The sequence below is a fragment of the Labrus mixtus genome, chromosome 19 (assembly GCF_963584025.1).
Source record: "Labrus mixtus chromosome 19, fLabMix1.1, whole genome shotgun sequence".
NCBI classification, from domain to species: domain Eukaryota; kingdom Metazoa; phylum Chordata; class Actinopteri; order Labriformes; family Labridae; genus Labrus; species Labrus mixtus.
The window spans coordinates 8,324,747-8,336,683 of record NC_083630.1 but is presented as its reverse complement, the minus strand read 5'-3'; the positions used below and the strand labels follow the sequence as shown (position 1 = coordinate 8,336,683).

The 11,937-nt window shown below is 38.6% G+C and overlaps 1 protein-coding gene across 2 annotated transcripts; it reads left to right on the top strand.

Moving 5' to 3' along the window:
- Positions 1 to 932: 932 nt before the first annotated feature.
- Positions 933 to 4,636, top strand: LOC132994231 (zinc finger protein 239-like). Of its 2 annotated transcripts, none has more exons than XM_061064440.1 (2): positions 933 to 1,063; positions 3,169 to 4,636. In XM_061064440.1, the coding sequence occupies exon 2, from the start codon at positions 3,235 to 3,237 to the stop codon at positions 4,138 to 4,140; it is 906 nt and encodes a 301-aa protein (XP_060920423.1). In that variant the 5' UTR covers positions 933 to 1,063; positions 3,169 to 3,234; the 3' UTR covers positions 4,141 to 4,636. The 2 variants fall into 2 exon arrangements, with proteins under 2 accessions (XP_060920423.1, XP_060920424.1); XM_061064441.1 differs by lacking the exon at positions 933 to 1,063 and adding an exon at positions 2,479 to 2,992.
- Positions 4,637 to 11,937: the final 7,301 nt, after the last annotated feature.

Genomic DNA, 11,937 nt, shown 5'->3' with positions numbered 1-11,937 from the left:
TATCAACATAACTGTAACTGCTACTTATTACTGTATTATAACTCTAACTTTGATTCAAAAAAGGGAAAAAACTAAAGTGCAGAGTGAAAAAGGAAACTGGGAAGTTTTAGTAGACAACAACAGATTGAAAAAAAATACACATTCAACCTTTAGGCCTACCTCTTGTTATACAGATGGGTCAATATGGAAATACTGGATTTGTTTTTGTCATCCAAGAATTAAACACAAGCTATAAAGAAAGAACACCAGATCATTTAGCTCTCAGAATTGGTGTTGCAGTGGATAGACAAATAAATCGGGTAAAGTTATATGTTCAGATTCATTTTCTTCATTGGTATCATTACAGTCTATGTCGTTACAAAGCAGGTTGTACTTTATCTATGAAATGCATGAGTCAATTTTTAGATTTCAGAAATGACAAACAGTAGTCAGATTAATGTGGGTACCAGCTCACAGGGGGGTAGAGGGGAATGATATGGCTTACTTAATAAGCCTTAAGGAGAAAAAACAATCATGGTTACTTTCAGTAGAGCTGACACTAAAGCAGTAGTCCGAAGCAAAATCATGTCTGCCTGGCAAAAGATTTGAGATGAAGAGCGAAAAAGGACGTCGTCTTTGTCAAATTCAACATAAAGTGGGAGGAATGAAAACATTAGGAACAAACAATCATGAATAGGACACACAGGGTTAAATGACACAATGCACCTAATAGGAAAACATCAGTCAGGTTTATGTGATTGTGACAAAGAAGAAGAAACGGTTAAAAAAAAATATTTTGCAGTGCCAGAAATATAAAAAGCTGAGGAAATGTGGGGTTGGAATAATAAGTCATAATTGAATAATGACTGAGGGGAATATAAAGCATTGTTTAAATTAAAAAGACATTGGACTCGTTCAGAGAATTTAATGTAGTATTTATTATAAGTAGCTATAATTGTTTTTTAGTATTCTGACTCACACTCCAGCACAGTAGGTGGCGGTAATGCACTTGAAAAGCTAGTAGCCACCCGCCATTAAACAAACGAAGAAGAACAGAGCCGGAGGAGGAAGAACAACAGTAAAGGTAATCGAAATCATTATCTTCTGTATGTCTGTTTATATAATATATAATAGTACTAAGCAGGTTTCAAGCTTTAATCTGTAAAACTACATGAAGTTCCCCTCTTTATATTTCTTCTAACGTCGTGTTGTATTAACTTACACTTGGCTGTTTTCTGTGCTAACATTACTTCGACGTTTTGTTAAATGGTTTCGTCTAAAACATTTTAGTCTTTTTTTTAATTTGAATGTGTCGTTTGGTTTGTGACCGTGGACCGTGCAGCCGCGTATTTCGAAAACTCGTTATTGTATATGAAATGATATTTTAACAAGGTTTTACTGAATAGTTTTTGAGGTAATTCAAGTTTAATTTTCCTTAAATTTCAATAAGAACTTTGATATTTTAGTCATATTCAATATTTTATTAACAGGTGACAATAAACTTTCAATGGATTCTTGTTCGTCATGTCCCTGGCTGTGTTCATGAGTAATTCCAGAAGATTTAACTGTATAGTTTTTTTTTTAGATAATTAAAGGTAAAATCTGCTCAAATTGCATAGAGACGCTTTGATATTTTAGTCATATTCAATATTTTATTTTGAAAAATCTATAACAGGTGACAATGAACTTTCAATGGATTCTTGTTCGTCAAGTCCCTGACTGTGTTCATGAGAATTGTCAGGAGATTTAACTGTATAGTTTTTGAGATAATTAAGGGTAAAGTCTGCTCAAATTGCATAGAGACGCTTTGATATTTTAGTCATATTTATTTTGAAAAATCTATGACAGGTGACAAAGATATTTAATGGATTCTTGTTCCTCATGTCATTTAATCGAAATTCAGTTACAAAAATGTACATCTAATTCATTCAAGTGTATGTGCAGACATGTTCAATATAAGGGACATCTACTGTATAGATCAAGTATGAATATTGGGAATAACATAATTGAACAACTAATGTCAATATAAAACAAACAATGAAACGAAGAAAGAAAACATCAGGAGCTGTCTTCTAATTTGGAGGATACAAATTCAAATGATAAAGTAATGTTTTTGTATTGTTTCCCATTTGTGAGCTTTTGCATTTTCAAGAGAGGCTGTATAAATGTGTTTTCAAATCTTTAGTTGTAAATGATATCAAAGGAGGGTCGTTTGTTAAGACATTTTATTTCTTTAAGTAGGCCTAATACTTAAAAAAATAAAATTAGAAATAAGTTAAGATTTGTTTGCTATGAAATTAGACTGCAGAAAATTAGGAGCATATCTATTTATTTAAGTTTGACATTTTTAGCTTTGGATTGCTCTTTCAGTTTGTCTTTGTTGTATCTGTCCCTATCAAATAAACCATAAAATAAAAGATACAGAAATTTGTTTGGCAAGTGAATGCAATACGCTTATTTGCAGTACACACAAAAAAAGCAATTTAATACCTTTCAAGTAGGGCTGTCAAAGGATTAACACATTTTAACTGTAATTAATCTCTTTATTTCAATAGTTAATCAGGATTAATCGAACTTTAATCACATGTTTGAAATTCTATAATTTTGCATTTAAAAATAGAAATCGTTTTTCAAATGATATTTAAAATGTTTAAATTGTTTTAAGCTGTGAGTTATTTACCTGCTCATTGAATTCAACCCTGCTTTACTTTTAGAAGTACGGACCTTCTGCTAGATCGAAGGTTAACACTTTAACTTTAAAAACATAAAAAAAGGAACTCGTTAAGGATCCAAAACTGAAGGAAAAAAGCTCAAAAGAAACGGTAACAAAGGAAAATGTTTGATGTCATAACGTGGATATTACTTTTGACTCGTGAGCCGAGCTGCCTGAGAGTTTTTATAAGTGAAATGAGACGTTCAAAGACACAGCAGTGTCCTTCTTTTCCATCACAGAGACTACAGGGAGACACTGCAGAGGTGTATCCACGCTGCGCCTAAAGGGACAAAATAGAATGTGATTAATACAAAAATGTATATATTCATTTCAGACATTCATGACTTGTAATGTGCTGACAGCCCTGTTTTAAATATATTATTAGTTATACAGAGATGTAAAAAGTTGTGATGTCCCGATGTGAGTCTACTTACATTTACTTAAATTTTTTCAGTCTGTGTGGTTTTTTTTCACAGCTGAAAAAAGAGAAACAGACAAGATCAGCGTCAGAAGTACGGGAAATCCTCGACTCAGTTTGAGACATGGAGTCTCTCACACTTCAGAGAAGCAACCAATCTGAACAATGTGATGAAACCGACGCTCACCCAGGCGATTACAAGACGCACATTCACACTGAAGAGAAACCATACCAGTGTCAGCATTGTGAGAAGACTTTCAGCGTCTTGTGTTATTACAAGAGGCACCAGCTTATTCACTCCAAAGAGAAGCCGTATCAGTGTGATCAATGCGGGAGCTCTTTCAGTTTCTTGTGTACTTACACGGAGCATCAGCGCATCCACACCGGAGAGAAGCCTTACCAGTGTGAGCTGTGTGAGAAGGGTTTCAGTACGTTGAGAAACTACAAGAGACACATGGGAATCCACAGCGGAGAAGAGAAGCCCCACTGCTGCGACCAATGTGGGAAGAGTTTCCGTTTCCTCAGCGATTTCAAGAGACACATGAAAAGCCACACCGGAGAGAGGCCGTACCAGTGTGAACTTTGCGGGAAGAGACTCTGTTTCCTCGCTGATTACAAGAGGCACATGCGTATCCACACAGGAGAAAAGCCGTACCAGTGTGACCAGTGTGAGAAGAGCTTTGGTTGCGGAAGTCACTTCAAAAAGCACATGCGTATCCACACCGGAGAGAAGCCGTACCAGTGTGTGTACTGTGAAAAACAATTCGCTAACTCCAGTAACTGTACCAAGCACCTGCGCACGCACACGGGTGAGAAACCGTATCAGTGTGAACAATGTGGGAAGAAATACGCTCACATAAGTAGTTACCATGAACACGTGCGCTGCCACACCGGAGAGAAACCGTACTGGTGTTCTGCATGTAAAAAGTTGTTTGCCAGGTCCAGCTCCTTGAGGACACATCGCTGTATTGATGTTGACAAAGAGACGGACTGTGGAAGTGGAAGTGTCCCATCATCCAGCTCGGAGTGATGATGGCAGAGCCCACAAATGGGATGCTGGAATTATTATGCTGATCAAAAAATAATTAAAAAAGAAGGCATGACATGTTCTCCATCTTATCTTAAAATCACGTCAGACCTTCATTGATATGCTGCCAAGAATGGTTCATCTACTGTGAAGAAAGTTGTTTGTTAGGTACTAAATCATTCTGTACAAGCATTGCATAGACTGGCATTCTTATCTTTACCAGATCCAGGATGTTACGCCGAACTTCCACCAGATATTTGTGCATTGCGTGTCCGCTCCGTTCCATTACATCTCCATGCACCCTCAGCCGTCAACACCCACCGGCTGCGTTCTCTGCTCAGTCGTAGTGCCGAGACAAAGGAGTTCCTGCGGTATTGTTACAGATTCACTCGCGGCAGCCCGAGATAACACGATGTATGTGGTATAAAACTCTATATAAACACATTTTGTTTTTGTCACAGTGTTTTATTCTGAAAATAAAACAGATGTTTTAATGTTGCTGACTTCCCGTCCTGCTTGTTCTTTTCTGTGCTAAATTGATGTGTCGAGCTCCAGCATCCGGCAAAAATAGAAGCCTGGCGTATCTGCTGCGGACTGCCAGAGCTGAGACGCAGTGCAGCGGAGCCAGTGGAAGAACACACATTGAATAAAGTGAGAGATATACATTTACACATCAATAGCAGTTATGAAAAACTTGGGGAAAAGATATACAGTATAAGGACGACAAGATGGTGACTCGACTGGAAAGTAACTGTACATGTACGTGCCTCACCGCCTGAAACTCTTGAGAGTGATGATGCTTGTTGTAATCTAAATAACACACACTGCTGGTGAAAGAGAACTGCTAGTGTAATACAATGAAAGTCAAATGAAATGCAATTTGACTGGTGAATCAATCTGGTAATATCGCGCATTTCTGGGAGAAAATGAGCCGATACAGATCACTGAATAAGCTAATATCGGCCGATAAATCGGTCGGTCTTGTGTAAAGGGTTTCTCATTGATTGTATGGCTGAACCGTAGCTCCTCCTGTTGACTTCTGGGAGTATAAATACTCTAGATATGTAAGCTAGAATTTCCCCACGATGGTCAGGCCAGCTGGCTCACTGTTGTTGAACAAATTGGTGGAAAAAAGAAGACAAACTGTTCAGTGATTTGTATAAAAGTGTAAATGTAGCCTTTTGTCAACCTATTCAAACATCATGTAGTTACTGTGTGTGTATTGTAAGCAGGTCTAACATTTGCTCCTCTGTGTTATTTCTCACAATGCAACATAGTAATGGATCTATTTAGAGTCACAGTGTTTAAAATTGTCGTTTCATCCTTTCTGCAAAATAAAATGTTCTCAAATTAAGTTGTTCTATTACCTTTTTCAAGCTTTTCTGTCTGGATTCTCTACAATGTTATCATCAAAAGGACCAAAAATAAACAGTGTTGTCTGATTTTTGAAGTGAGCATCAGTAAGTCACCCAATCTCAAGACCTTATGACAGCACTCGTGTTTTTTTTTGGTAGATTATGAGTGGCAGTTTGTCTGACAAATGAAAAGACAGAAAATCCACAGCACAAGTTGTTAAAGAAAACTGGATCATTTTTGCATAAAAAAAAAAAAGTTTTGGGTTGCTGTTTTAGAGTAGTCGGAAATAGACTCACGCAAAAACAGTTTGAAAAAAAGAGTTAAGATGACCAAAGATGGTTAATGTTTTAAAATGAACCTTCTTTATTTGATGCATTCAGATTGCAGACATGGCTGTGTTTTATTCATCCGTGGAAACACCAAAATATGTCAAACTTTTCCAGACGCTACAGAAGAAGGCTTTCACACCCTTCTTCTTCTTCTTCTTCTCCGTCTTACAGTCCTCAGAGAGAGAGTCACGCGTCTCAAATGAGACCTCTTTCTCCTGCTGCAGCACCTCCAGCGCATCCTCAATAATGCACACCACGACGTTTGTCTCCCCTCCAACTAGGTACGTGTTCTTAGCCACGCTATTTTGCATAGGAGTGGCAGTAACCTCGGAAGAATCCTCCTTTTCCAGAAGTTTATTTTCCAACTCCTCAGTGGCAGCGGCTTGTGGAGACGCCTCCGTCTTATCCACTTGTTGATGTTCTGCCGCCTCAGAGGGTCTCAGTCCAGGGGAAGAGTCCTCCAGCTTGTCATCACAGAACAAAGTCACATTGGTGTCTTGATTTACCAAAGGTGCATCCTCTTTCACATCTGTCTGCATTGTGACCATCTCTCTAGCCAAAGAAACTTGTGGACGAGCCCCCCTCTCTTCCTCCACCTCCTCAGAGGAGACAGCCTCTGAAGGTTCCTCTGACTTCTCCTGAAAACTGTCCTCCTGCTGATCCAAGGTGAAGAGCTGAGGATGAGCCTGGCTGGATGAATGCGTCTGACCGTCTTGTGTCATGTCCTCGATGGCAGCGATGACAACCTGTCTGGCAGAGATGAGGCTTTCCTCAGAGTCCATCTGCTTGAAGGTCATGGAGCACTCTTTGAACCTTCTATTGATTGCTCTTATCATGAACCGGGCAACGGTTGTGCACACCCCAAGCAGGAGTGTTTGATGAACCGGCTCATGCTGAGAGAGATAGGGAATCACTGACTTATTCAGCAGCTGGCCAATCCTATCACTGGCAGCTTTTCCATTGTTCTCTGGCTCGTCCAGGAGGAACTGCAGAGCTGTGTCCACCACACCGGGCACCAGGGGAGCAGTTATCTGTTCAAGCTCCACAAGAGTCGCTGGTTTGGCGTCCCCCGCTGAGTCTGAATCTCTGGCGATGTTTACGCCAAGGAAGATGTGCAGCAGCTTTCTGTGCAGAGATGGAAGGAGTGATCGCACGTCTTCCTCTGCTCCCGGGCGAAAGGACGAGAGGAACATGCTAAGGCCCTCCAGCGTGACCTTCCTGTTAAACAGCTGGGAAAGATGCTCCTCTTTCTGCTGCTGCTCCTGGAGCTCTTCCTCCATCAGGTTGACACAGAAGTGCCTCGCTGTGGTCCAGGCCTGTCAACATCACTCTTGAGTTAGTTATCAGGAAGATAATGCAGCTGCTTACATGAAGCTGTCGAGTACATTAGACATCTAACTGCAGGTTATGTACTTTACTTACCAGTTCAGCCATCAGCAAGTGATCTATCCCTTTGTGTTTAATTATTTCCTGAAACCTGTAAAACAATACAAAGTAGGATTGTGTCATATCTCTACATTATCTACACATGTAACTTTTCCATCAGTGCACGAGTCACACAATCACTTTTACTTACTCATCAAGGAACTTTCTTCCTGTCAGCAGCCTGGTCTTCATGTGTCTCACAGACAAAGACTCAGGGATTTCATCCTGCTGCTTCATAAGTTTAAACTGCCTCAGCAACATTTTCTGCAACACAGATTGAGCACAGAGCAGTTTGAAGCAGCTCACACAAACACGGGATTGTACAATCTAACCTCAACACAGACATGCACAGGAACCTACCTCTGCTTGGTAGCGATGTCGCTCTTCTTCAGAGAAGGAGGACGGTCTCATCTTCTGGACTTGTTGGAAGATGGAGTGGACGTCCATTTTTAAGGGACAATTCATGTTTTGGACGACAGAAAAACAGCAAACAAGTTTGTTGAACGAAGTGAAGGAGTGTCTGCTCAGCAATCAGAGTCCAAAATGAGAGAGAATCTAAACCACCCTGTGAGTTTAAATGTGAGGAATGTAGAACTTTGAGACTTTGAGACCACTGTGGCATCATAATCCGAAGGATCCATCATAGAACATTTCAAAAGAAAACACGGAACTGATGTTTGAACAATGCAACCAAGAGCAAGAACGAGTGCTGCCTTCATGAAGTCCCTTTAAAAAATCATCTTTAACAGGAGTTTAAGGGTCTAACTCTACACCTTTTTTAACATTTACTGCCCACCACAGACCAATTCTTTTGACTGTTTTTTTCCATTTCAAATTCAATCATTTATTCTATTTTTATATATATAGCCTATAGAGGCTTTTAACCAAAAAACAAATAACACAAAATCAGGTAAATGTCAATATTTAAATATTAATAATAGACAGAGAATAAACAGGGTATGGATATCAGGGATGTGCATCTTCACTGGTCTCACAGTGCAATTACAATTATTACGATTTGATTGGATATCAGGATACATCACAATGGGTTCAATCCTCAATGTTCTATATTAGCCTGCTGCACGTGGCTGCTTTTTCCTCAATTAAGATAATCAGTCAGATATATATGAAGTCACTATTTACACTATTTTAAGTGCTTTAGTAATGATGCAGAATCGTCCTGGTCAGCATGGCAATGCATCGTAAAAATGTTCAATATCAACAGCCCCAATGGATTTGTTTTTATTCCATGTCTTGCAATTTCTGATTTAATTTTTGATGGTAATTGAAATAATACTCCTGTCTCTAAATACCAGGATCATCCAAGCAGCGTTCTAAGTACTACAGTATAAATTCTCTCTGGACGTGTTTTTTGTTAAAGGCAGAATTCATCAGCTCATCCTGTACTGACAATTTTTACTTAATGGGAAATGAGGACAGAATATAGGACTGGGGGGAGACATCAGTGCTCCCCTATTCCAGTTAAACATAGTGGTTCTATGAAGATATAATCTGGATTTAGTGAGAAAAAGTATCATCTGATTATCAAGGCAGATTCAGAGCTTTACTAAGAAACACATCTGGAGCTGCGATATGAGAGTCAAGTTAAAGGCGAGTGTTTTTTTATGATTATTATTCATTTCTAAAATGATTTTTAAATGTTCCTAGCTGATGGTCTTCAGATATTTGTGATAAATATTGACATATAGTCATTCGAGTCAGCAGGGTGTAGCGGTGGGATAATGCAAAAACATGTTGTTGTCATTTTTGTCTGTAAAACAGCATATATCAGTACATATCTGAAGGATGTATTGGTGTTCAAGTACTTACCTGAGTCCAGATACTGCAGTGATTATGTGAAGTGAAAAAGACCTGTGTGAAAACTGACCAACCACTAGAGGGCACACTTGAACCCATAATTAAGTGTCAAGCTTTTACAGTCGGTTGTTGGCTCGCCAGGTGATTTGCTTCAATTTGACATGTTGTATTTTTGAGCTCATGAAGGCTGCTCATGGCATGTATAAAGAAGTAAGAAGTAAAGAAGAAATATAGAGTGGATATAAAGAAATGTTAAAAACACCCTACAGGGCCCCCTATTATTGGATAGGAGGATCCAAACAGGATATAAACAACACTAGAAGTATTTGAAAGTGGAATTACTGATCAACAAAAACAAGCTCGTCTTGATAACAGTGCCCTTACAGTTGACTTTGGTCTTTGTTAATAGAGGTCAGACAATCTCAAACTGAGCCTGAAAATTACGTTTGGGCAACACAATTTATTTTGTGTTGCAGAAATTAAAAAAAGGCCACATCCTTAACTTTAGGGTTATATATTGGTTCGTGCTTGACACGTATGAATGAGAATATGTTCCCACAACAGGATTATGATTGATCCCTGATGATTTTTTTTTTATATCTAGTCTTATAAAAGCTGTTTAGAAAATAACCTTACAAGGTGTTTCTCAAGGGATTCATCTGTCTTGAGACAGAGCAGGATTCCCATCCAAACAAACATCTTTAATAAAACATGAGGGAAATATTCATCTATTTTGCGATTTAGTCTGCAGCGTCACGATGCTTCTGTCATCTTTTCTATTTTCAGCTGACTGCAGTCTCCCAGCTGTGAGTCACGTGCACACTGTGTACAGATGGTGACTGTGACTTTCTGACACGAGTCCAGATGTAAGGTGTATTCATATTCTCCATGTCTCTCTGAACTCACACACACACACACACACACACACACACAATTAAACACATCAGTCCCTCATGAATAGTGCATCCCCTGGGATCTCGTTACAAACAGTGTGCCATCTGCACGCAGACAAAAACAAGTGAAGTTAACGTCTCCTGCCTCCTTTATAATCACTATCTCTCAGCTTCACTCTGACGTCCCCTGTGGGCAAAGCCTCCCAGTGTTAGCTGCTCTACACCCCATGTGATATAGCAAACACTCAAAGCTACAATATGCCAGGCTTTAACTTAAAGCCGGTAAAACAAAAACACATGATTACATGTTTTTCAGAGATTAGTATGTAATTATTATAGATTCTTTTATAGGAACATAGTAGAGTTTTTCAGTCGGTCAGCAAATCTTTTAAACAACCGATTGTCGCAGCTCTGTGTATGTAAAAATGAACCACTGATAAATAATTCACTCCCATGTTAGATTGCTGCAGGAATTACCATCTCTAACCATGGCCTGAGTTAGTTGAGTTCGTTGAAGGGGTTCTTTCATACATAGATAAATAGGCTACTTGAATTCAATAACAAACAAAATACAGAGGAAGATATCAACATTTAAAAAATCTAATCCTGTATGAGTATGGGAGGTTCTATCAACACCTTTTTACCTTCAGCAGGGGATGGAGTTTGCTTACTTGTCATGAGCAGTAAGGCAGGAGAAATGATAGATAAATAAACATCAAAACATACACGATGTGTAAATAAAATATTATGATTCCTTTGCACTCAAATATTGCAATTGCATTACATTTCAATCAAACATTTTCAATCATTAATTATCAAAGGTTGAAATTAATTGTTCCTACGATGAGTAGCGTTGTGGACGTGGACAAGTCTTCATCGATGCAGTGACGGAACATAATCGATTTTTGCGTATCGACATTGCTTGTAGATTTTCCGGCTGCGCCTGGACCTTTATAATTTATTTATTTCAGTTTACATTTTGAAGACGTTCATGTTGGCATTGATTTCTTAAGCACAATGAGGACATTGAGTTCATATTCATCTGATTGCTGTTATAGCCAGCATGTGCGGTAGTATAAATAATTGATGATGAAATCCATTGTGATGCATCGTGATGTGTTGTGATATTGATTTGAATCGTTGATACAAGTGAAGATTCACAGCCCTATTAAGTTTTTTAATTGTTTTATTACTTATCCCTACACATGCACAAACAGGACCTGTGGACATGCATTAGTGGATAGATGCTATGTGGGGAGTGCAGCAGAGCAGTTGGGGGTTAGGTGCCTTGCTCAAGGGCACCTCGGCGGTGCTCGGGACGTGCCCTGGTTTCCGTAATGCATCGGGACTTGAACTGGCGACCCTCCAGTTCCCAACCCAAGTTCCTGAGCTACTGCTGCCCCCCCCCCTTATAATTACCCATTATCCATACAACCACTGGGTAAACAGTCCACACACAAATTAAAGATGAAATTCTTGACAAACCCTGTAAAAAAGTTTAATATAAGATATATGATATATTAATATTATTTATATCTTCTAAACTTTACATAAACGTGTTGTTAAGTATTTATTAATTCTTTAAATAAATGTAGCTATGTTTAGAAATGTAAAATACTGCCAGTTTAAGGTAAAGTTACGCTGCTTGTACTAGATAAGATAAATAAGATAGAGTTCCTTATTACGGTACACACAGAGTCAAATGATTTCATTCTCTTAATTATAGATAAATCTGGAGTCAAAATCTGACTAATTCTATTTTTATTGTATACTTCATTTCAGACCCATTAGTCCATATCAGCATGAAAAGCACAAGACATAAAAATATCAATACAAAACAAGGACAACAACACAAGGATGAGAAATCACTGCAGTTCACCGGTTATTAAAAAGTTTCCAAAGAAAGAAGGAATACCTTGTGTCACTTGTGTGTTTTTAAATCAGTTCATCAACACATACATTTAGGTTTAAAGTAAAGT